The 26,455-nt window shown below is 43.0% G+C and overlaps 2 protein-coding genes across 3 annotated transcripts; both read right to left on the reverse strand.

Annotated features, from left to right (window-relative positions):
* Window positions 1-2,732: 2,732 nt before the first annotated feature.
* On the reverse strand, window positions 2,733-5,589 carry acp5a (acid phosphatase 5a, tartrate resistant). The gene is made up of 6 exons (XM_076277240.1): window positions 5,480-5,589; window positions 4,467-4,557; window positions 3,912-4,111; window positions 3,695-3,819; window positions 3,259-3,601; window positions 2,733-3,130 (listed from the first exon to the last, which is right to left on the reverse strand). The coding sequence occupies exons 2-6, from the start codon at window positions 4,555-4,557 to the stop codon at window positions 2,867-2,869; spliced, it is 1,023 nt and encodes a 340-aa protein (XP_076133355.1). The 5' UTR covers window positions 5,480-5,589; the 3' UTR covers window positions 2,733-2,866.
* Window positions 5,590-6,703: 1,114 nt separating this feature from the next.
* Window positions 6,704-25,103, reverse strand: ilf3a (interleukin enhancer binding factor 3a). 2 transcript variants are annotated; one of them, XM_076294735.1, is made up of 20 exons: window positions 25,034-25,103; window positions 24,127-24,278; window positions 23,737-23,857; window positions 21,953-22,137; window positions 20,340-20,502; window positions 20,076-20,214; window positions 18,003-18,094; window positions 16,324-16,419; window positions 15,954-16,065; window positions 15,771-15,868; window positions 14,946-15,057; window positions 13,727-13,840; window positions 12,418-12,623; window positions 12,107-12,271; window positions 10,460-10,603; window positions 10,060-10,188; window positions 9,701-9,794; window positions 8,253-8,315; window positions 7,810-8,151; window positions 6,704-7,526 (listed from the first exon to the last, which is right to left on the reverse strand). In XM_076294735.1, the coding sequence occupies exons 2-20, from the start codon at window positions 24,237-24,239 to the stop codon at window positions 7,408-7,410; spliced, it is 2,607 nt and encodes an 868-aa protein (XP_076150850.1). In that variant the 5' UTR covers window positions 24,240-24,278; window positions 25,034-25,103; the 3' UTR covers window positions 6,704-7,407. The 2 variants fall into 2 exon arrangements, with proteins under 2 accessions (XP_076150850.1, XP_076150843.1); XM_076294728.1 differs by having other exon boundaries at window positions 12,418-12,626.
* Between the last annotated feature and the right edge of the window lie 1,352 nt (window positions 25,104-26,455).

A 26,455-nucleotide genomic window follows, 5' to 3' on the forward strand; every position in this document is an offset into this window, starting at 1 on the left:
AAGAATAATCCTTTCTTTGTGGTCTGATTTTGGTTCCCAGCGTCATCTGTGCTATACAGAATCACAATCTGACATTGAGGGTATTTCAGGCACTAGCCGATTGGCTTAAGTGGTAGGGGATGTTGTAGGGTTGAGTTAACAGACTTACTTAGGGTGACATGTGGCTAAGGTGTGCTGCTGTGGCTCCAAATTAGCCACCCAAAAGCCATTTGATAGTAAATATTAATTTACACTTCAGTACTTAAAATAATGTAAGTTGATTAGCCTACTCCATGACTGGCATGGTCCCCCTTCACAGATTGACAAAAAGGTTTGTTGTCGTCAGATTTGGATAAATGCTCAAAAAGATGGCGTTCTCTTATAGCTGACCATGGCTCCCTTGTGTCTGAGTGGAATTACAGCATATTAGTGGTAATATTCGATTGTGCTGTTACACAACCACAGGGTTTAGGGTAGCCTTGTAGGCCTGATGTCACACACTGTTGGTAAATCCTGGATTTGAGAGAACAAGTAATGTCAATTGCTTTGGAATGTAAGTTCAGCTGTAAGTTTACATGCTAATACCTGCATTCACCCACCCACACACACACACACACAGAAGAAGGGATATAATCTGATGTCTTAAATGGCATTTTCTATATCCTTTGATCCAGGGTCAGATGATCTTTGAGACTCAAATTCTTCCTGTGCATGCAGAGATTAAGGGGGTGGAGTGGATTACAGTGCATGCAGCTTATCCCAATGCTGCTGCATCCTAATCATCATTTCTGAATGGGTGATATGTCTCACAGTGGACTGTCTGCTTCTTAAACTGCAGGCCAAATCCACATCAAAAATCATTAATGGGAATGTTGCATCCACAATCAATACACAAGACAAGAATGTTGTCTTCTGAAACATTGCATGCTTTAGGGGGGGATGTGAATGTTGATATTTGAAATATCTGCTGAATGTGCACATTTCATTCTGTAACCAATTAACTTTTCGATTTAGAGGATTGACCTAAAGAGTCAAGGATATGTTGTGGGCGGTGTGATGTAATCAACTTAGCCACTCCTGACGCTCCTGTCCCCTCTTCCTCTGGGTCAGATGGGAATCACAGATTAGCTTCTTTGTTTCCTTTATTTTCAATTGGATTACAGCTTGCAACCATTCCTCCAGATCACAAGCCTGTTCCCTCAGCTTCACATTTGCAACCATTCCTCCAGATCACAAGCCTGTTCACTCAGCCTCACATTTGCATTGCTTTTGGATGATTCTTACAGACACAAGAGACACCATTCTGAGCAGGATAAGGCCCCTGCTCCTCACAGTAACAATTTACTGTAATGTACATGATAATATACACATCCTTACCCAATGGTCTCATGTTTAGGAGTACAGGAGTAATTATACCTGCAAAACAATGTTGCAAAAAATGTTAAATACTGACAAAATGTTGAAGTACGTAAGCACAGTGCTAACTCCTATCAATAGCTGTGCACTCTGAAATTTGCACTTGACCGTAACCTCGGAGTAATCAGCATGAGCTTTTTCCCTTAAATCAAAAAGATTATATGGCTGATTGTTTGATGCACAGACCTTAACTCTGTTTGACATGCTTCATTGCCTGAAACTGAAAACCAACCACCAATGACAGTGTCACTCCATTACCCTTGAAATCAAAAGGCTGCTAACTGGCACAGCACTGAGGATGATTTTGGATAATCCTAAATTGAGGCACATGTGAAGGCTGGATTAGGGCTCGGAAATGCAGTCAGGGGCAATTTGAGGAGAGCCAGGTTTGCATAAAATATCATGCACATAATCATTTGTCAGGTTTGCATAAAATACCATCATGCACATAGACATTTTGTCAGAAAGAATGCAGGACACAGAAGGGACAGTCATAGAGAACAGTGAATGAAAATGGTGCAGGAAGAAAGGTAGTTAATCACAGTGGAACATTCAAAGTTCTACATTACAATGTTCTACATTAACAAGGAAATGACATGACGCACACATTGTCTCAAACATAAATGGTAGATTTGCCCGTCTAGACAGCAGTGTGACCTCATGAGCGCTCCAGCACATCCATTGAAATGGTGCGTGACTGCAGCCATCTGGCAGCCGGTACTAAACCGTGGCAGCCTGAGATGCCCTCATCTCACCCTGACCGAGAGGACAAGGCTCTCTAGCCCAGAGAACATACACTGGGATATCCATGTGCTTTCTGAGTGACGCATGGCCAGATATTTCATTGGCAAATACCAACTTGCCTCAAAGCAAGGAGCTGATCACAAGTCTTTAGTGCATTTGGCAGAGTATTATACAAATAGAAATGAACTTATACAGCTGAAAAAAGGTCATTCAGCAAGTGTCAAGTCAAGGGCAAACAGAGGCTGCTGAGACATGGGAAATCGGCTCACCTAGTCTAATACCGGAGCCATGTGACTGACGAGTAACCGCGCAGTCAGCATGCCTCAAATAGCGTATAGCCAGCCACCAGTGGACACAAGGAGAGAAAAAAAAAGCTTGTTTAACATTAATACATTTGAATGTAGAGTTAACTTTTAAAGCCATTTTGATATTCACCACAATTAATCCTGCACACTTTCTCTTGAATCGGCAAAGATGGAATACTTCATGATTGCCATCCTGTGGCCAAAAAAGACAAGCACAAGACAACCAATAGGAAGAAAAGGTCAAGACACAAAGTTTAAGTTTGACATTTTAATAGCCTCTTAAAATATTTATAAAAAATTAAATCAATGTATTACAAATGTTCTAAAATATTTAAACACAGATTAGGCATTATCCTGTGGATTTGTCTACAAATCATTAAAAACTTGATAATTACATTAAAGATCCTTCCAAAATATTGCTGCTACTCAGAATCAGGCATGCTATCAAAGTTCAGATCCCGTTTAGAAAGGACAGCCCGATACAAAGACGTGCCCCTCGCTTGTATAAAGGTGATGGTCATTTTCTTCTTGTCAATCTCAATGTGTGTAAAGCCACCCAGGGTAGAGGCCTTGCCAGTGAAGAACTTGAGGGAGTTGTGGGGAACATGCTTGCGATGGCGAGTGTCTGGATCCACAAAGTTCCCAGCTCCACTGACAACGTAACCCACTCCAGACTCCTTGAGATACTAAACAAGCAGAGAGGGTCACATAAAAACCAAGTTCAGTACACACCATTAAGTACCTCAAAATAAAATAGCCATTATGCAAAATATAAGGAAATCAATATATTTTGAGAGGAAAAAACCCCACCAACCTGTAGGTTGTGGTCATGGCCACAGAGGTAAGCTGTAGCCTTATACTTGACCAGTAGAGGGCGCAGCTTCTTCAGTAGGCAGTCAGTGGGGCCATGCTCAGAGATGGACCACACAGGGTAGTGGCCAGCGACCAGGAGGAAATCAGCCTTAGAGCGGGCCATGCGCTCCTGCAGCCAGACCAGCTGTCGGTTGGCATGGACGCTGTGGGGGCTGTGGGGTTTCTGGTTCAGGAAGTCGTCGGTCTTCCCACACAACAGAACAGTGTCCAGCATCAGGATGGTCACAGTGCTGTCCGTCTGGGGGATGCGCAAGTTCAGCTCGTAGTAGTAGTATGGGTATTGCCTGAGGATGGGAGTGAAAGTCAGCATCAGACAAATATGAGCAGTCCTCACTCCAAATTAAACATACGAGAATTAGACAAGATAAAGGGCTCACCATCTCTTGGACACCTTTGAGTACTCAATTTGAGCCATGACATTTCCTGCATGGTCGTGGTTGCCAGCAACAACATACCATGGGACATTCAGAGACTTGGCAGTATACACCCGCTCAAAGGTCTCCTGAAGGGCCCAAAATCAAAAGTAAATCCACACCATGGCAAACGTTGCAATGACAAAACAGGGACAGATTTAGCAAAGCAACATGCACAAACCTCAAACCTGGGGTCATTAACATCAGTCACCCCTTTGTAATAAAAGTTGTCTCCCAGGGCCAGGATAAAATCAGTTCCCATCTGCTCAGCAATTCGGCCCATCTCAACGGCAGTAGCCTTCTCAATGGGGGTGATGTAAGGAGGATAGGGGAGTCCACCCCAGTCTCCAATTGCCAAGAAGCAGATAGATGACCTGTTACCTGAATGCAAAAAAGAAGATTTAGTGCTAGAAATCCACAAGTTACTTTCCAACAGAAAAGTGTGCATGTAACATTTTTATATATATATATATATATATATATATATATATATATATATATATATATATATATATATATATATATATATATATATATATGCTGGCAATGGCAAGGTAGCTTAAGCTATTGGCATCTATACAACAGGACTTCTCCAGTTACATTTACATGTATTCATTAAGCAACCTAAAGTGATGTCAGTAAAGTTAGTGAAGAATCAACAGCAATAGCACCAACTTAACTAATGATGCTTGGTGAAGAAAAAAAAAAAAAAAAAAAAAAGTAAAATGGTACTTACTGCCTTGGCCTTCAAGGTCAACAAATGAGGTTGGGTAGCAAAGGATCACTGGTAGAAGAGCGAGCAGGACAGTTACTAGTGGTGCAGCCATCTGTTCAAAAGAAAGTGAACTTCAAGTAACACAAGCACTCAGCAAGTCCACACTGCTAACTTCTGCCAAATCCTATCTCCACCACTCTCTACCTGACAAGGGCCAGCATGCCCTTTAAAGCATCCTAGCTACCTGCTAATCAGCAACACCTGAGTCTACAACACACAAGCTGAGTGCCTATTGGTTAACACTGATTTATCATCAGGATAATTGAACTGAGGCAAAGAGGAGTGGGCAGGAAGTAATCACAGGGACATTTGGCGAGAGGAAATTGATCAGAAGTGAGAGAAAACAATATGTGAAACTAATGGCCTTCTTACACCAAACAACTTCTTGAAAGATTGGAGTCTTTTAACTAATGCCACCCATTAAAGTTTTACTCAAAAGACTACAATCTTTCAAGAATCTTTCCCAAATCTTGTCAAAGTTGTTTGGTGTAAGGATGTGGAGGCCATAACTAATCAGAGTGGAACACTGTCTATATGAGGGGTCACTGTGGTAATGCTTTACATTCCAGACACGCAACAACCCTGTCAGATAAAACAGACAGGTAGCAGCATCCTACTGACAAATACACATACCACAGAGGTAAACCAAAACACAACAGCAGAGCTTATTCAGTTGAGCAGTACCAGAAAAAATGTTAAAGGCAGATGTGCATGATTGCAGGCATCAATAGGCTACATATCAGCATAATTATTTTGACACATGAGCCACCATTCAATTTTAAGTGTCAATTCATTTTGCAATTGAGAATAAAGAAAAAATAAATGCACATGGCCAAAATGCACAGAGTACATACAGAAGAAGGACATTTAGTATCTACAACTGCATCTGTATCTACAACTGAAATGGACATACTTATATGACTAAACATGTTCAAAGTAATTTCCTGAACATAGCAGTTTACAGTTTGACTCACATTGAGTGATTGAGGTCCCCAGTGGTAGTCCTCAGAGGAGGCTGAGGTCTTTATAGTGGTCACTCTCCAACAAACTCCTACTGAGCGCTTCCTCTCCAGCAGCACTTATATAAGCCTCCGTCAAAGGGTGTGTGTGTGTGGGTGTGTGTGCGCTCCTTCTGGACATGAGAATGCCATGCGGGCAAAGCGTGTTCACACTGACTCAGTGTCTTGTCTCGACGCGTCACTCCAGATACATGTGACAATGCCACCAGCAAGCGGCTGGAGGGAAGAGGGAGATCGGTTCACTCTGGTGCTACTTTTTTTTTGTGTCACAGGGGGATATCCATCTCCCTCTCTGGGTCAACCCTGGACTGGAACTAGATACCTTAAAAGGGTGGTCAATATGATAATGATGATTAGAGAACACACAAAGCAAAAGACCCAGTTCTACTTAATTGTTAAGTCCATATATGTTCCTTAGGAATTATTATTGTTATAGTTTAGGAATGTAGAGTAAAATAATATATATATATATATATATATATATATATATACACACACACACACAATTATTTAGTGATACAACTGCAGAAATGCAAATTCTAGAACGCTCAAATCAGAGCTATGGATAACAAACATGCATATAGGGAAAGCATGGCCGCCTTTCCCTCTGGACATGTCTTCACTGGACGTCTCTATGGGATATGATGCAAAATGACAGCCAATAATGGCCGGTATCCATGCCAGGAAATGTGAACCCTGGTTACTGGATCCATGAGCAATACAGATCAGTATGAGAAGCTTTTCAACTGATTGGTCCAAAACAAATTCACCAGTTGGAGGAAGAACAAAAAGACAAGAGAATGTTTCTTGTCAACACAATGTGCCTAACTGTACCCTCTAAAATGTGCCCTCCAACAGTGTTTGAACTGATGCCTTCAACTGAATGTTTTTTTGGTCATTGCTTCAACCTCGTTTCTAATGACTAATGAATACAGTAATAACAAACGCGTGAGGAGAATCCCAGGTATTTCTGCACCCATCTCTGCATGAGTAATCTTCATCTCAATGTGACAGCTGCAGCATTTTAGCAAATAAGTGCAAATTTAAAGTTTAACCAAGTTCAGAAATTTAAAACCGTAAAGTTTAAACCTGGTCATCCACTGCTGACTGGATCACAGCCCTGTGAGGAGGGCCACTTTTTTATTTCGTAAATGAGAAAACATGATGTTAAAGACAAAATGAAAATACAAAATTTTTTATTCATTAGAAACAGGTTTCATTAAGTTGGAAAACAAGAGCAACCTATCCATTTTATTAAGAAAAATCTGATCATTCAGTACTTTTTGTTTGGAAAGATATCGCCGCTCGGCTACATTCACAAAACTCAAACTGATAATGAGAGAACATTACGGTACTCTGATTGATAAAAAATAAAGTTAGCAGCAGTGGTTCAAACCGCTACACCTTCTTATGTACAACAGCTTCAGTTTCCTGTCTACCAACACACTGATCAAAAAAGAAGGAGGAACATGGCTGACACACCTTTTTTTCCATGCTAAAAAAAAGAATTAAGATCATGACACATGCCGACTTCCTCTTCCCAGGTAGGAACAGATTCCTGACCAGTCACACGTTACAATTAGTTTCCAATCACACATATTATAAATATCAACAGGTGACGGGGATATGGAACAGCTGGAAATAAAAACCCAAGACAGACCTGCAGTCAAGCGTCACTGAGACAGCGCATCAAAACACTGCCAAAAACAAACAACGCATGGGCCTTGACCAAACCTAAACAAACAAACAAAAACTAAAAAACAGAGAGAGAGAGAAAGAAAGAGAAAGCCATGCTTGATTTTGAGATGCTGTGCATTTCAGTTGATGCAAGCAAGCTCCCCCACAGACAAGCAGAGTGAGGCTGGATCATGGCTGAAGTGGATCTATTTGTAGGTGGGGTAGGTAGCTCCAGAGGAGTAGCCTCCTATGTTAGGATAGGCTGACTGGGTGTAGCTGTAGCCCTGAGCTCCTGGCATGCCATAGGACATCTGGCTGGCATAGGCTGTAGGTGGAAATGACACAGGAGAACGACACAAGGAATTAAAAGGCTGCACATTTCAGTCATGTCTACATTAGTGGATATACAAAGTCTACGTGTTTACACACACACACAGACACACACACACACACGCACAGCTTGATAAAGTCCGTAAGCATCTCTTGTCCGTGAGCTAAGTATGGTCTGGTACTACTAACTTAATTTACAATTCTTCCACTGACTCCAACATAAGCTGGCAGCATCATTGTCAGAAAGCCCTTTACTACGTGTGCAGTGCAGCACTCACCCCCATAGCTGTAGTCTGTGGTGGCGGTGGCTTCAGGGGTGTGCCTGGCGTAACCGTACCCGTAGTCAGGGCCCACTAGTGGAGTCTGGCTGGGCGGGGGCTTCTTGTAGGGGGTGTAGCCCTGGCTGTAAGACACTGGGTAGGTGGTGGTGGGGGTGGCGGCGGCAGCAGCAGCAGGGGCGGTGGTCTTGGGGCCAGGGGCAGCAGGGGCAGCTGTGCTGCTGGGGTAGCTGCCGTAGGGGGCCACGTAGGGGGGCACACTGGAGGCGGCGGCGGGGGTGGAGGGGGGCGCTTTGCTCTCGGGGACCCCGGGCGGCGCTCCAGCGCTGGGGGAGGAGGTTTCTGGTGAAGAGGTGGCACAACGGAGCCACGTTAGCCAAATAAATAAAAGACTCAAATGCTATCAAAACAAATGATTGGAGCACGACAGGAAGGGGACCTACCATAAGAGCCGCTGTAGAAGGACGTGGAGGTGCTGCCGTAGCCATACGTTCCCATGCCACCAGCTGAAACAGACCATCAAGTTAACACCACACATACGCTAACAGGCTTTTATACGTCACACTCATGTGAGAAGGCATGAAGAGACGAGTGGCCTCTTCTCGACGCCAGTCAGACAGGAGTGCTGTGCTGTTTTGGTCTCAACCAGACAGGAGTGCTGTCTATGGCAGTGTTTCCCAAACTTTTTTTCTGGCGACCCACTTTTTAAAAATGACAGACCATCGCGACCCATTTCACTTCAAATCTACCCTGCAACCACCAATATTGTTTTAGGCCACAGGTTCTCCAACTTTTCTATGCCTCCCCCAACCATACATTGCTATAGGATCTCTGCTTTGAGCACGGTTGTGTTGCATTTTGAGCACCATCAGCGTGAAAAGTTGGAAATGACTACTGAAAAGATACGTTTTAATGCGCATCCGAGAGTAGGGGAAATTCTCGCATGTTGTGCAGTCGTCATTCGTCAGCATAGTAAGCTGTTCCTGTATTTCTAAAAAGAAATGTTGTAGGCTACGTTGCGTTGCAGACAAATGGGTCCATAACACTGTGGACGTCAATTCCAATGTAAACAGCAAATAACTCAAGTCGGTATATTGTATTGTTGTATTATATGATATTTTATAGTCGTTATATCAGAACAAGAGGCGTTTGCACAATAGCCGGAAGAATTCGCCTTTACTTTGGAGTTAGCGAGGTAGAAAACGAGAGGAATAGTGTTTAAAATGCCCATTTAAATTGTAGACTAATATAATGCACTGTTGTCCATTTTAAATCAGAAATAAGAATGTGAGGAGGTTGCTATTAACTTTAAAGATTGCATCTGCAATCGAAACTGTATGCAAATTGAATGGCCTTATGTCCGGTCTATGGATGTCTGCTTTAGTTGACAGCGCGGTCACTAGATTTTAATCGGTAAAGTTGAGGAGCTGGTATCTATTAATGTTCGTGCAAATAGGCGGATTCATGTCCCTTGTAGTTTGCAACTGCGAGGTACATGGCAGGCGCCCCACAGAACGGTTTCATTTTGAGAGGTAGATATCCATGCTCTGGCACCCCCTCTGCGATGCGTTCGTCTCCCAGTTTCATGCGCCAGTTTCATGAGCTTTTATGACAAAACCGTGACTGTGGTAGTTAACAATCTACATCCTAATAGAAAACTTAGCTTTCCTGGTATCAAATGACAAATGGTATCAGTTAGGCCTATAACACAACATAAATTGTGCTGGCGACCCAAACAAAATCTCCTCCGACCCACCCGTGGGTCGCGACCCAGACTTTGGGAAACACTGGTCTATGGTCTCAGCCAGACAGGAGTGCTGTGTATGGCCTCAGTCAGACAGGAGTGCTGTGTATGGTCTCAGTCAGACAGGAGTGCTGTGTACGGTCTCACCTGTGTAGCTGCTGGTGTTGTGGTTCAGGCCTCGTCCTCGCCCCCGGCCTCTGCCACGAGCAGCGCCTGCTGGAGCAATGTATCCCAAGCCGTACTGGTGGGGCACACGGACAACACACTCATGTTAGGGGCCACGTTCAAACCCAACCTTCAGGTGTGACACCACCAAAACAGAGTGGGATATCTCATAGATATTTTAAGGCAAAATATGGTTTTAGTGGTACATCATCATCATGATACACCGTTGTTTATTTAGAAAAGACTGACTGAGCATTAAGCTCTTTTACAGCAAAGGCCTGAGTTTACAACCATGCAACAGACATGTGAGCGCTCAGAGTCCTAAAGCCCGGGCTGCTTACTGCGGGCTTCTTCTTCTTGAACGGCACGCTGGCCTGCATGACCTTCTCTAGGGCGGCCATGGCTGCGTTGGCTTTGGCCAGTTTCTTACTGGACCCAGTGCCCTGGAACTTCTGCCCATCAACCTCCACCTGAGAGGGCAGACAGACAAGAGTACAAACTGTTGGTGCACCATGAATCGGAAAGTGTGGAAGTCATCAAAAAAAACAAAAAACAACAAAAACTACAACAAACTCAGCAGTCCTCACGTATTCCTTCATATAATTATTGGGTAGTATTTCTTCAAACTATTGCCTACTTGAAAGAGAACCGCATCCTAACGCTCTAGATGTCCAACTGCTGCGTGTGTTAATGAATTGTCACAGGCATGGTTAAAGCACTGGAGTTGGTACGTCGACTGACCTCGATAACAAAACTCTTGATGTGACTGCTGCCGGTCTCAGACACCAGGTCATACTTCAGGCCTCGGCGCAGCTCGTTGAGCTCCATCACGGGGTTCTTTCCGTGTTTGGTGAGGATGGGACCCGCCTGGAAGGCAGACTGCGCCTGGTGTATGGGCGAAATGAAGAACAACAATGAACAAAGGTGTATTGTTTCTATTATGTCATAGTTAAAAGCCATATCCCCCTTGGGGATCAATAAAGTATCTATCTATTAGGGGTGTAACGGTACATGTATTTGTATTGAACCGAAGCGGTACGGGCGTCACGGTTCGGTGCATGAATTTACACGAAGAATATACGGTATAAAACTACATAAAACTCATGTGCGGATTAATTCATGTAATGCGGAATTACTGTTAAGTACGAGAGTTCTTTAGCGACACCTAACGCTAATCTGTAGCCTCGCCTTAGCTCTGAAGCTCTGATTGGCGCCTATGTTATTTTTTTGTCAGGTTGTCGGTCTAGTCAGTCAGTCAGAGATAGCAGCACTAAGCGAGTGGTGGCGACCCACAAGAGTTAGAGGACCCGCTGGTCTCTTTATCGCAAGTGTGAGAACTTCAGTTACAGTAGTACAGGCGAGAGAGTGGTGGATAAGACGAAACTGTGTGTCAGCGTTGTTCAGCAGTTGTTGGGAATGTGAGTGGAAATATATCGCACATGCTACACATATTCAAAGCCATCACCCAGATGATGTAGGCTACCAATCACTGAAACGAGAAAAAAAAAACTTCCCCTGCGCTTCACTAGCCTTTGGATACACATACAAATAGGGCCAAAACCTATGGCTTAAATTAAATGATTTCGTAATGACAGAAAGCTATGTAAATCGCGTGGTAATAATGTTGGGGTAACTTGTAACTTCTCACATGAGGAGCTGGCAGTGTTAAGTGCATAGACAGTAAAAGAAAGTGTCAACGCTAACCAGGCTAATAAACAAACCATGCTACAGTGAGTTAACGTCGAAGGGTAAAGTCAAGTGACTTCTAGTTGTAGTCTGTTTATGAAATGAAAGGAGCAATTTCGTTTTGTTAAAAGAAGGCAAAATAGTGTGACAGTTAGTAGATTATTACTGTACACACTGAAAAATATTGAGGCAAATTGTAGACCCTTCCATATACAACTAAACACGGATGTTGACGGTCTTGCTTAAGTGGATTTTTAAAAATCATTATTCTATGTAATTTGCACTTTCAGAAATAAGAGATGCTGTAGGCCTATTTTCAGTTTTATAGCTGATTGTCTTATTTTGTTTACAAGTTACAGGTGGAGTCTGGGTACTTATTGTTTAGCCTACATCTTTACACACTTCAGTCTGTTGCAGATAGCTCAGGGAAGAGACTGTAGGACGCTAGGTGGTACAGCCTGAGACATGCACAATAAAAAAAAAATTGCTTTCTGCATTTTTGTTTTGCTTTTCCCTCCATTGTACCAAACTCGTACCGAACCGTGATGTCCGAACCGAGGTATGAACCGAACTGTGACTTCTGTGTACCGTTACACCCCTACTATTTATCTATATATAAGGGTTTCAAACTGACTGATTTCCACTCTATAGTGATTGAGGAGATGATGACTGAGCTGTGGGGGGGTTCTCTGCTCGCCTCACCTCGGCGTTCTCCTCTGGCTCTGCGACTGAGACTGAGACTGGAGTTGCTGTCGTGGTCGTGGCAGCTGCTTCCTCCTGCTCTTCACTCTTCACAGGGTTTGCTGGCGTCGGCACCGCCGCCGCTCTCTTCTCTGGGTTCAAACGGACACCCAAGCCCTCAAGAGCCTGAGGACAGAGCCCCAACATCAGACACCCAAGAGTGAGAGAGACCTCCATACTGATGAACTCCATATTGGACTGGGCTCCTTTTCAGACCCAACAGTGAGGTAGCGTATAGTGTACAGTGCAGTCTCAAGCAATCGCAAACTCACTTTTTGGGCCACTTGCAGCTTGGCCAAGCGCTTGGACGGCCCTGAGGCCTCGTACGTCTCCCCGTCGATGTCCACGGCCATGGTGAAGATGGGCATGTGCACGGGGCCCGTCTGCGAGACCAGCCGGTACAGGAGACCCGGACGCATCTTGTTCAGCTTCAGCATGACCACCGAGCTCTGGGGGAGGCCGCTCTGCTCCGAGGGGGCTGCTGGGAGACGGGAATCACACAGGCACGCATCATCAGCATAAACACCTGGATGACAACAGTAACAACAACGACGACGAAACTTTGAGGACAACCAAGCCCGAATCTGGCTATTTACTAGGGGTGGGCGATATGGACAAAAAATAATATCTCGATATTTTTTGTGATTTTGACGATAACGATAATTAGTCGATATCCTTTAAAAAATATTTTTTGTTAAAGTCTGAGTTACTTTACAGCTCATTATTTATGAATAGCATCATTACAATAATAACCAATAACCTAACCTGTGACTTTTTAACCAAATCAACCAATGCATTGTCACTCTGACACATTTCCAATTCTGCCCCCACTTGAGTGTGTGGCAATGACAGCTACATTAGAGAAGATGAATAGGCCTAACAGTTTCCCAAGAGAAAGTCTGAAGCGGAAGTTCCTTTCAAACCTTTACATAGGATTCACTGTAAAACTAAGCAGACCAATAGAGTACATCTCAGTTATTTCCTTCTATGTTTTGTTTAAGAGCAATCATGTAGGCTAGCATTCCAAGTTACAGAATAGAAACGAATGCGTTAGCTTATGGCTAATGTATATGAGAAATCCCATAGAGATGCTAACGGTTAGCATAATCGATAAACGTAGATATTTAGAGCGAACTTCAGTCCATTTACAAAAGAGTTACATGAGAATAGTTCTTTGTTTACAACTGACTCAAAGGCTAATGTTTTCTCTGAATATAATACCGTGTAGGAAAAAACGTGACTGTCTCATCAATGCTACTTGAACAGAAGTAGCCGCATAAAATCCCAAGTAGGCTACTCTCGCTGCACAAAATAAATATTAGGCGTGCGTGGGACAACGTTTTAGCAGAGAATGTGTTTTAGGTTGTGATCCACTAGTGATCACGTGACACTTGCTCTGCTGCAGCCAGGGGCTTCTCCCGCATACATCCTGGGAATGTATGAGTCTTCAATGCGTGATTTTGGGTGTTTTTCCCCATAAGTAATTTAAATACTCGATAATGTCAATTTGCACATCGTTAAAACAACAATCACGATATTATCGCAGACGATATATATCGCCCACCCCTACTATTTACATACGTTTCTTCAGTGGCTTCTGAAATTTCTTCTTCTTGTTTGCGACGCTGCTATTGGCTCCATCCTCCATGGGTCTCTTAGATGGAGGAGCAGGCAGTGCATCCACTGGTTTAACAGCTAAACAGCAGACACAGATGACAAATGCATATTTATATATCTTTGCATGCAACCTATCAATGTGTTAATGTACATGTAGATTTTAGGAATCTACAATGAATAAATAAATTCAGACTTAATGAATAAATCTCTTGGGCTACATTATCCTACCCCTTTCTGTTGAGGTCAAAAAAACAGTTCATACCTGGCATACCAAGTGGCTTAGCGAATGTAACCACAAGTGGACAACTCACACTTAGTGTACTTAGTTTACATCTGGCATTAGAATGTGTCGCCATGCCACAAGTGTCCTCTTGTGACCGGATCCCACTTCTCAACTCTACTATGCAAATAAACATCTAGCCGACATCATTTCCACTTGAAAAGACCAAATGCATGGTTGTGGTCATGAATGTGTCAAACATTATAAACGAGTCATAAACGTTTATGGCATAACGCTTCGGTCAAGTGTCATTCGGTTTTTGTCATGACAAGTTAGGGTTTTGACAGTGGCATGTCACACTTATGTAGATACCTTCAAGTAAAGTGTTACCCAATAAACACTGGGTTGATTCTGTAGCGCAATCGCCGCAGATGTTTGTATAGTATAAGTATAAATACTTTTTTGATCCTGTGAGGGTAATTTGGTCTCTGCATTTATCCCAATTCATGAATTACTGAAACACACTCAACACACAGTGAACACACAGTGAGGTGAAGCACACACTAATCCCAACGCAGTGAGCTGCATGCTAAAGCGGCGCTCGAGGAGCAGTGAGGGGTTAGGTGCCTTGCTCAAGGGCACTTCAGCCGTTCCTTCACCCGTTGCAAGTCCGATATGCTATTCCAGTGACACAGCAAACATCAGTTGAGTAGGCAGTCCCTCAATGTGGCCCAGGACACATTGGTGAAAAGAATGTGGCCATGTGCATCCTACAGCACCTCAATGTGGCTTGAGTGCCATACACACCCGTATTTAGAGCTGTCCACTTCTGACTGGATCATCCAAGAAGCATATTCAAACCAGGTGTAAATAGTGCCAAACAGTTACCCACACATCAGCTACATTTGTGTATGGGTACTACTGTGATTTCTGAGTTATGACTGGAGTTAGGTCTGTCCATACCTCCTCCTGGACCAGGGAATCTCCCTCGGTTAGACTTGGGCGTGTAATTGTTAAGTCGATCCATACCCAGAACTGTGTGATACTGTCCAAAGGCGAACAGCCTCAAGGCTTTCTGTAAGGTGAGAGAGAGAGAGAGAGAGAGAGAGAGAGAGAGAGAGAGCGCAGAAGACAAAAACACACACACTGAGTATAATGCCAAACTCTAGGTTACCTCCTACTGACTATGGACATGTATTTTGTAGTGGAGTTAGCCTCAGTCAGGTCCAGGGCTTAAAGGAACACGGCAACTTTGTGGGAAATTAGTTTACTTGCCGTCTACCCCAGAGTTGAATCAAATGGTACATACCCTAATCTCTGTGTGTGCAACAACCCAGTCTGACACAGTTCGCCTGGAGCTGCACTATAGGTAAGCCCTGTAGGTCTGACACAGTTAGCCTGTAGCTGCACTATAGGTAAGACCTGTAGGTCTTCTTCAGGCTCCGTAAGGAGCTGTTTACGACTGTGACACTAAATTCTCCACAGGGGTGAAAACTCTGTTCGCAGTCCACTCCTCTGGCCAGTGAACTAACCCACTGACCCACATCTAAGCACACGGGACACGCATTTCCAATTTTAGCACCACACCCTCTCTATTGGGGATTTCATCAGCTGGTCACCTATTATAGCCCCTCGTCAGCGCTGTAGGCAGTAGTCAACATCTCGTGCTAAAAATGGCTAACGGCAACTAATGGCTATGGACAGACATTGTACAAAAATGAGACCTGTTCCACCAGCACTGTACCGGTAGATCAAGAGTAGTCCCAGAACCCCCTACTCTTCACTCACTTGGGCACTTGCAGTGAGTTCCTCTCGCTCCTGAAGGGTCATATTACAGGTGGCGTCAGTTGGTTCTGACTCACAAGGGTCGGAGATGCCTGGGCCGTCTGAGAATGGAGACGGCAGGTTAGTTTAGAAAGCATTTCTTATCCTTCAATAGACGTCTCTCACAAGCACAGCACAAACACCTGCCTTCCAGCAAGATTCCAGATGCTACACATTCAAGGACTCGGCGAAGGGCTTCAGCTACTCCCAAAGGTCTCTCGCATGTCTTGATAGCCTTCTCACATAGTAGCTCCAGGGCCTTGTGCGTGTTAAAAACAAAGAAATCTGCATGTTAGTAAAAACCTCAACACATGTATGTATAAGATAACATAAGATAAGATGAGCCTTTAATGTCTCTAACAGAGAGAAATTTGTCTTGGGCATCGAGATAGTGTGGTCCCATATACAGCAGTACAGACGCTTTACAGACAATAGGGAACGCGGCTAGCTATCTTTATATCTTTAGTCTTCCTTAGAGATCAACAGCCTTGGCTAGTAAGGGCTCCCCTGCACTCACCCATCCCTTCAGTGGAAGCCAGGAAGGAACACAGGTGCAGAGATCCCTCATGATGCGGATGACCACCACACAGGACTTCAGCTCATTCACTCGGGCCTGGAAACCAAACCGTAAGTAACAGCACAGGTCAGCTTTGGGCAGTTAATACGTCATCAGTTAGCTTCTTACAGTCCTATGCTCTACTGCAAGTATCCTCTAACACGAAGCAAGCAAGTGGTGCTTAGTATTTTTATAAGCTTAAAGCCTTTAATCAGGGAATTGTAGGGATTGTTTTATAGGCCAAACAAGTAAAGACCTGTTGTCAAATGTGTATTTCGAACGTTTTCAGACCCACGTTGCTTTTTGCATTTGAAGGCACGGTTCTGTTTATAACATTTTACATGCTGTTACGAACATTTCAAAACGATCTCCAATGCTTCAGGGGAGTAGTTCACCCACACTTCACATGCTCATTTCAAGGATTCATTTGTTAAGGCTGTTTTCACACTTTTTGCTGATCTGAACATTTCCCCCTCCCACTGGTTGCTTGCCACATTGCATCATTTAGTTGCCAACCACAGTCCATGTATATTCTCAACATGTAAGAAACACGCAGTTTCTACACACATACATACATTCAGCTATTTCCAGATAAACTTTCATGCGTCTTTTAGTAATTTAAAAAAAAATACTGAAAATTGTCACCTTCCCTTGTTTTATTCTGAATATCTTCAAGCTCATTGTATGAGAACTCAAATATTTTGACAACATTCAAATTATTATTTAAAGGGGAAAAAATGATGATTGAAAACATATGGGTACAAAAAAACAAGTGCATAATAGCCTCAATGTCTCTTCAATTTACCTTATGTTTACCTTACCATCTTGCCTTATAGAAACTTAATGTTCATGCTATAGAAACGTTTAATGCCTCAGTCATACTGACAACATGTTTGTCTTCCACCCTACAAAGCTTGGGCTGCCTATTAAAAATACTATTGTCTATTAAATATTATTGTCCAATCATTGCTTACCACAAAAAACAAAACAAAAACAAATTAAATACCGAGGGCTGAAAAATATATGAAGACATGTAGGATATGGACAGAAATACAGGCCTTAGTTTTGGGGCCCGTTCATAATCTAGACAAGGTTGAACAAAATCCGAGACGGTGCAGCAACAACTTTCTCTGATGTGACACTGAATGACCCAATACAGCCTTAAAATGAACTACAGAAACTGAACTTCAATTCTGACCCCAGTCCACACCAGCAGCTCGAGTGTGAACGCACCCTTAAATATGTCAACGGAAAGTAAGAGTGTTACCAATACTGACCATGTAAACAAAAACTAAAAGCCTTAATGTTCAAATGAATCTGACAGTGAGAAAGTCACACAACCACACAGAGACAGACACAGAGTGAAGCAACATAATCTCCCTACTGGGGTAACATTACAGCAAGGTTAATATCATCACTTACAAGCAACTGTATCAGAATAATGGCTGACCTACTGTTGTGAAATATAGTCTGCACAAACCCCACCACCACTCATGTATAGTTACGGCACCCCTAACACATGTACAGGGTTTCAGCATATGAAATGATGGGTGAACTACTCATGAAATACACATCTGACTCAGGTGTGGAAGGTACTGTCATTTAATCAAACAGCGTGACAATAAAGGCAGGGTGCAAACCTGAAACCACTTGGTGTGGCGTAGAGACGCCAAGGCATCCAGGCATTTCTGCCTGTCCAGGGCGTCCGGCGGAGGGCTGACCGATTGCATTTCTATTGGCGAGTGGAATGAGAAGATAAGGCACAGTTTGACCAAGCGGGGTTCTGTTACATGTCCCGGGGGGAAAGGGCAGTGTTCCCAGGCCGACAGCATCCAGAGCGAGAGGAGGGGGGTCCCCGTACTAACGTCCTCTAACGTTCCCACCCACCCTCGGATCACATTCACTCTAATTTAGTTTAACAAGCAACTTACTGTGCCAAACACACTAGCAAGCGTACCGAGAAGCCCCAATTATTTAAAGGCGGCACACCTCTGGTCATTATTCTATTAAACTGGACGTGACGCTGCATTCTGCTACAGGCAGAGCCCCTCCCCTCTCCCTCTTTTTAGGGTAAACTGCTTTTCCCCCTTCCAAGACAGACAGCATCCAGTTGGTCAAAGGTCCAGCATCCCTAAAAGTGGACAGACTTGAAGGTTTGGATGAAATAATCAGATTTTGAACACAGGCAACAATATTCAAATATGTAAAACGACTAAATAGCAAACAGGTCCTTACTGCAGCAAAACAACACTGATGTGTGGACTCACAGGGCTCACTATCGCAAAGGGACATTAAGGATTGTTTTCTCTTCTGAATCCAAAACCGAACCTCTTTTTTCATCATCATCATTATTGTTATTGTTTTGTTTACATGAGACTATAACAAACCACACAACACAGAAAAGGTAAGAAAATATGAATGAGGTTTTTTGCTGTTGTTGGGGCTTGTTGACTGGGAATTTACAATGCAAACTAGACGCAGGCGTGATTGAAACATAATTTAGACTGCATCCATCTCAGATGTGAGGTAACAATGTGTTTTGTATGTCTACGCTTCACATATGCTCTAAATTAGAAGCGAAATGTAAAAAGACACTCTGATCGGACACAATACATGCGTAAAGCACTGCCGGTGTAAATTGCTACATTGATTCTAACGGATTCTCAGACAGACAACTGATAAACTCTTAAAAAACGGTTCTGGTGTAAATTGGCCTTTAGGCTGATCCAAACTCTTGTTTAGACCAATAACAGTCAAAAGCATAAATGCTCTGACACATTTTAAAATAAAGCCAAAATTTGAAGACTATATTGGCAAAGTTAGCAAAATTAGCAAGTCACAGCTATGATGGAACTGTAGAGTAAAGCAAGTTTTAATTAGCAAAAATTGAGATAGTTCTACCGCACACTGTTTTGACGTTTACTTGATTTTATTCAGAGCGAACAACGCATTTCACATACAGCGTCTTCAAGTTTTAATTAGCTTTCCCAAAATAGCCCAATAGCTACACAGGCTGATATGGAAGTTGCAAGGGAGAAGCAGAAAGGTTTGCATCAGCCCTGCAGACACATTAGGTTAGGGACTGAAGCTGGGCAACCTCAACCTCAAACGGCATCTACTTCCATGAGCTTAGCTGCCGACAAAGGTTCGTAACATCTGGATCATCAGTGTCAGTGTGATATACCATGATTGAATTACATCTGTATCAGCACCCGATACCGATACTGGACAGGATCAGTCAGGGAGTCCCAACTCTAAATTTTACTACACGACACTGAAAAAGACAATGAACTTAATTAAAAGAGGAAATAAGCAACATTTAAAATGCCCTAATCAATTTTAAGCCAATTGGTGAGTCCACCTCATTGAATATATCTACAAATAAAAAGAAAATGTATTTGCTGCAATACAAACCATGAACAACTATAAGGTAAAGCACACACGTGTATCCGCACTCTTGAAATTTATGTTTCGAAAAGCCTACCTATAAAGGCTAGGATTCAGCAACGAACGAGATTTGACTGAAAAGGCAACGAGGATGGGAACCCTTCACACAAGAGTACACCACCACCTGAGTCAACGCTACAGGAGGGAAAGAAAAACTCCAAGAGCAGTGATCAACAACACAGAGACGCACCAGAGCTGTGGCTCTCTGTAGCACCGTTAGAGGCCAGGCACACATCACGAGCGAGGCTGGTCTGGGGCTACGTTACCTTCACTTGCCGCCTGCTGCCGGACTTCTGGGGAGGTCACGTGCACCGTGAGGGTCAGCACAGGTTCTGCTGTGCTCTTGATTGTGATGCACGCTTCCTTTGGGTTTGGAGTGACTGTGTATTCCTCACCAGCAAGGCCCTGTCAGACGAAGACAAACCGGACTCACATCTCTACATACTGTATGTTCATGCATGCACGTGTCAGAAAACTGTCCCAATGGAAACATTTCAATGGCATGGTGGTGGTGGCATTGGTGGTGGTACCTTCAGCTGAATTGAGAGTTTGCCCGTCACCATCATGAGCAGTGAGTTGGTCGGGACGTCCTTGCAGAGCAGCACCAGCTCCACCTGCAGATCACCCTTCAGCAGCAGGCCCTTAGCCACCAGGCCCACTCGGAACACCCCACGCAGCGTGCGCGTAGGCTCACTTAGGGGACAACAAACAGGCACTTAACACCCTTCCAACATCCAACACTGTGCTGTTTCTTCACAGTACAGTTGTGCTCATAAGTTTACATAACTTTAGCATGTTTATGTACAGCGTGACTAAATAGAGGAATAAAAATCATCTTTTGAAAATTGTTCTTAATGCCTTCATTTAAAAAATTACTAAAACTCCAAACATTTTAGGACACCAATTCTCTTTGTGAATGAATAATGTATCATAAATAAATAAATGTTCTTTCTTAAAATACAGGGGCTCATAAGTATACATACCCCTATATCAAATTCCCATAGAGGCAGGCAGATTTTTATTTTTAAAGGTCAGTTATTTCATGGATCCAGGATACTATGCATCCTGATAAAGTTCCCTTGGCCTTTGGAATTAAAATAGCCCCACATCATCACATACTGTACCCTTGACCATATCTCACGATTGGATTTTCCATAAGATCATCTCTCAATGCAAATCAAACCAGCTATTAGGCTAAGATCTTGATTCCTTGATCATCAGACCCAAGTTAGGGCTGTGCCAAATCGTATTGTATATCGTGATCATTCTTCTATACAGTAATGCAATACTGAGAATATTGTTGTGTGATTTTTTCATATAGTTTTGTGAACAATTTGCCGGTTTCTCCATATGCAAAACGGTGCACGTTAATTTTTTATGAGTTGTGAGTGCAATTTCCTCTGGTTTTCTTAATTGTACACAACTATTAACTTTTATGTCAGTATGATGTGTTAAGTAAGGGATAATGTATAGAACGCCGGTCATTACTGGGAAAATAAGTCCCGACAGGGCGAACCGGACCCCGACGCGCAGCGGAGGGGTCTTGTTCCGCCCTGAAGGGACTTATTTTCACAGTAATGACCGGCGTTCTATACATTATCCCGCTTATTATACGGCTACTTGCCAAAACTAAATAATAAACTCCCCACGATATGACTTTAGCCTACATAACCTAGCCTATTTGTTACCGTTCATCGTGGCATTTGCTGAGAAACAAATAGTTCGCAACAACACACGCTGCTGAACTTGAATCAAACATTCTTTAGAACACAGCTGATCAACCGTCTGCTTTCACGTTTGAATGAAGTTCCAGTCCTTGCGTAGTGATATGAAAGACATTAATCAGAAGCACAAAACCCGTTGCCATTGACAGCGGTGATTAAATGCTTTGCCGGTGATTTATGTAGATTTAACATAGGCCCGAACGTTGGGAAGGCCCATTCATGTGAATGGAACTTTCTGCAGCACTCTGAAGAGCCGTGTAATGCATAAATGTAAACGTTATTTATAAGATTTTATTATATTGTATCATACATCGGCATTTCTCCCTAGCATATTGAGATGGGCTATTTTTAGCCATATCACTCAGCCCCAACCAAAGTCAGTAGAAGTAAACTTGAGCCTGAACCTGACTGACGCTCACCTCTCAGCAGACCGCAGCATGTCCTGCTCGTTCATCCAGTCAGAGACGGCCTTCAGGCCGCACTCGACATGCCCCACCATGGTCTGCACAGCCTCCAGGTCCTCTGCCGACGGGTAGACGTCGTTATGTTTCACCATCACATGGCGGTCTGCACTGGCAAACAGGCGGTTGGGTGGTGTGGGGGGCTGTCAAAAGAGATGGTTGTGGGAGAGGAGAGGTGAGCAGCCATTAAACATGTCAGGTAGACAGACACTGCAATGCACAGTGGGAAAGAGCCATCCACGTTGTTTCATTTCACACATTAAAATTCCACAATTATGTAGGGATGCACGATATATCGGCGGCCGATATATTATAAGCCGATAAGTGAAAAAATGAAAATATTATTATCGGTCCGATAACAGAATTCTGGCCGATAATTTGCGCCGATATTTTTTAAAGTCCTAATTTAGGCCTACATAAGGTCCGCTACACTGAGCCACTTGAGCTTGGTTGGCTATACTTTTTCCTCAATATAATGTCAGCGGTGTGAATGTATTTCACCACTCTAACAAAATCTGTGGATATGCGTTCATTTGGGAATCTGTGCATCTCAAAATCCTCTCGTGAATGATCCGCCATTTAACCTTAACAGAGCGGAGCTCAGCCCTATCTAGAGCCGTCTTGTGCTGGTGTGTTTGCACTTTACCGCGCTGGTCGGGGAAACAAATAAACAAACTCGTTAGTGGGACGAGTACATAAGTAAGCCTAGTTCTAAGTTGTGTTTTAGTATTATATTTGCATTACTTTAGCTTGGGTTTTGTATTATTACCTAGAAATATGCTAACCATTCGTGCTTTAGTTCCAGACAGGTCATCATAATAAGTTATTAAAACCTTCGGGGCGAACTCCTTTCATTTCTGCTGCAGCAGGTTGTGCGCAACAGAGTAGACGGACATAAGATACAGTCTGAGGAGTTGCAGCTTTATTCAGTTACCCGCAGTTGATACTAAACCTACGTTTCCCTCACAAACTCTGATTTGGTCGCTATACTGTAGCTTATTCCAAGCTGAGCCGTTTATGAGCGTTTAGTCCTAAATGAAAACGATTCAAACTCTCTAGCCACTCACTCGCAATTCACTGACGTCAGGTTCACTTAAAGGAGCCACACATACTGTAGGGCTAGGCTACTGTTATGTTGTTGACTGCCGTACTATTGAGGACTATTATGAGTTCTGTCCATCATTTGGTGGTAGGTAAAATTACTGCAATAAAATTATGCTTATTAAATGCTTTCCCCAAATCACTTTTCACAATTTTTTTTCAAGAGTAATATTATCGGTTATCGTATCGGTATTGGCCACAACAAACCAGTAAATATCGGTTATTGTTATCGGCCCTAAAATTCCATATCGGTGCATCTCTACAATTATGTTACTAAAAATATTAGTTTCCTTCTTCTGAACAAATGAATATCTCCAGAATACACCTGGAGAATGTGCTGTAGAGTTTTTATTTAGTTTGGAAAATATCTGGCACAGCTGAATATCTGTCTGGTAAAGTTCTTTCAACTGCCTTGTCGGACAAGATGTGATTCCAGACTTCCAGTACGACTGCATCTTGCCATTAATGAAAAAGCCATTATCAAAACAGAACTCTGAAAACCATTTGAGATGAGGGGGGAAATAAAGACGTTTAAAATGTCATGTTCGAAATGTACATGGCAAAGACATACCACAGCTCAGCACAATAATGTTCACATATGTAAGCATAGTCAGTGTTCCATGTGGGGGGGGGGGGCTTACCGCTTGTGGGGCATAAACATGCTGATTCTCTTGCTCATGAAGGGCTGCAATGTACTCATTGTACTTTCTAAGCTCCTCTTCATAGAACAGGCAGTCATACCAGTAACGCAGGTCCTCATACCTGACAAGAGTTTAAGACATTGGGACAGATAAGCACATGCATGACACTGCAGTGAATGCATCATTATGGTCTTCATATACAGCCTGAAATAAAACAGCCCAATTATCCTTTACACAGGTCAGAAGTTTAAAGACTGCATTCAAGTGGGCATGTGCATTATGGACACATATCCATATCCATAGGCTGTATACTCGAGGTGGAGAGGGGCATTGTTTGTTACACAGAACAATTAAGTGGACGAGTACCCACCAAAACAAAAGCATAGTTACCTGTCAAAATCATGAGGGTGTAGTCGATGACCATCTTGAATCAAACTATCCCAGTATAAGAGTTCCTCATAGGCCTTCTGCTCATCCCACATGAGCGACGGTTCGGTCTGCATATTTTACTTATTTCGGCCAAAGCAACTCCAAGGTCTCTTCTAAAATTAGGGAGAATGTGCAAGGTCAAATCAGACGAGGAAGTAGGAGTAAACAAATTTGTCGGCTGAAGCTTTATGTGACGTTAACTTAACGGTTGGAAAGTTGTTCCTGATAATATGAGCTAGTTAACGTAGGCTAACAACACAGCCGTAACTTAAGCGTTAACGTTAGCAGCTACTTTGAAAGACAGCCGCACATTGTAAGATTCCAATCCCTGCGACAAGGAGTTTATGAACTCCGCGATGTAATATTTGTCTAAATGTCTCATGCATCTCAAATAACAGTTAGCAATAACTTACTTCATGTTAACGTTAGCTAGTTATCTTGCCAAACTGTGCTAGGTGAAGTCAACGTTTAACGTTACAGATATGATAATGTCAGGCAGATCTGTTTATCAAAACAATTACAAATCACCCACTCGGTTACGAATTTTGAGGCGAATGTCTTGGGACTAGCTGAAAACTGCAGGTTGGAGATAGATCTAACTAGTACCTAAATTGCATGTTGCTAGCTATTTTACAAGCTAACATGACAACCTGCATCCTAACGTTAGCTAGCAAGCTAATTCGGCCATTTAGATTAGCCTCGGCTTTGAAACGCTAACGTTACTCCGAGTAAAATCTGAGCCTAGGTCAATTTCTTGACCTACGCGAGCCAAACAGCCTACGACTCACATGGATTGAAGTGCATACAGACAATAGGATAGTTTTGTTATATTCTTACATAAGATGTCCTCATGCAATTATACACTCACCTCAGCTCTTTCAGTAGCCTAGTAGCGCCTGCCCGCCTCCTCTGGCTCCTGCACACGTGAGAGTTCTCCGCGATCACAGGGAGGGGGCGCTGTGATACATGTTACGGCTCTGTGTTAGACATTGTTGAAGGCTACATTTCAACAGATTAAAAGTCAGCGATTGCGCAGGAATCGTTTGTTAGTGTTTACCAGGGGCGGAGCTACGTGGTGGCCAGGGGGGGGGGGGGCACGGCCACCACGGCCACCACTGGTCAAAGCTTGGCCACCCTGCTGGCCCCCCCAGCTCCGTTCAGTAAAAAGTAAAAAAAAAAAAATTGCTGCCGTTTTCGACGGCACTTTGCCAACACTTTGCAAAGCAGGGACTGAACCAATTACTGCACTCTATCTAGCCCACGGTTGTGATCAAATCGTAAGTAGGCTAGTGCAGCAGTAGGACAATTCAAGTCATCTGTTACTTAGTAGACTAGCCTATTACTTAACCTCAGTAACAACAGGTGAGTTGATGATGAGTTGGAACATTAAGTTGAAATTAATTAAGCTGGCTATATGCAACACAATTTATTTATATTCCCTTTGCATATGTTTGGTTAGACTTCAAACGTTTTTGAATTTGAGCTTATAGTTCTGTATTCTTTATTATTATATTTATTTAGGTATTAGTGATACCTCGAAATTAGGCTGCTGTCTGTTAGGGCAATTTATTGTAGCCTGCTAACCCATATGCACAAAACATAATTTCTGAAATGATTTCTTGATTTATAACATGAGATATGTCTGGTAGTGTCAAATATAGAAGTGATAGGTAGATCATGTAGGCCTACATGTCACATGAGCCACACGAGGGGCGTTGCTAAAATGGTGTGTTTAGCAATCAGAATTTCAATTTTTTTTCAGGGTAGAAACTGCCGGACACCAATATAGTCCGCACCCCTCTCAGAAAATACTTACAACGTCCCTGTAGGGAGTTATTTATAATTTGGCAAGATTGTTTCATTTTCCTATCCCACAACCCCCACACTTTTAAAAAGATTGATACGCCCCTGCATGAGTGTAAAAAAAGAACCCGGTCTCTGTAGGCAGCCCAGGTTCCGAAAACTGGGGGCAGCCTGACCCCCAAACAAAAAACGAAACCCTACGTGGAGTTATCTGTTTCTCAAACTTTTTCAGACTAAGGACCACGTAAAGCAACACCAAAGAGTTTTTTGTACCTTAAAATAATGTTTCCAAAATTGTTTCAGTGGTTCATCAACTTGTAGGCTAGGCTAACACTGCATTCGCTTTACGGCCCTCTATCGGCTAACCTGTCTATGTTTTCCAGATCGGGTAGCGGATCTGTAGTTCGATGGAATGAGACATAATAAACTACAAATTTGACTTGCATCTGATGTCGCAATACATCGTAGCCTACTTTCATAAATCGTG

Source organism: Alosa pseudoharengus, unplaced genomic scaffold (genome assembly GCF_046254945.1).
Source record: "Alosa pseudoharengus isolate Yale_2024_CS ecotype anadromous, Long Island Sound unplaced genomic scaffold, YU_APseudo_1.1 YU_APseudo_1.1_scf_1, whole genome shotgun sequence".
Lineage (NCBI taxonomy): Eukaryota > Metazoa > Chordata > Actinopteri > Clupeiformes > Clupeidae > Alosa > Alosa pseudoharengus.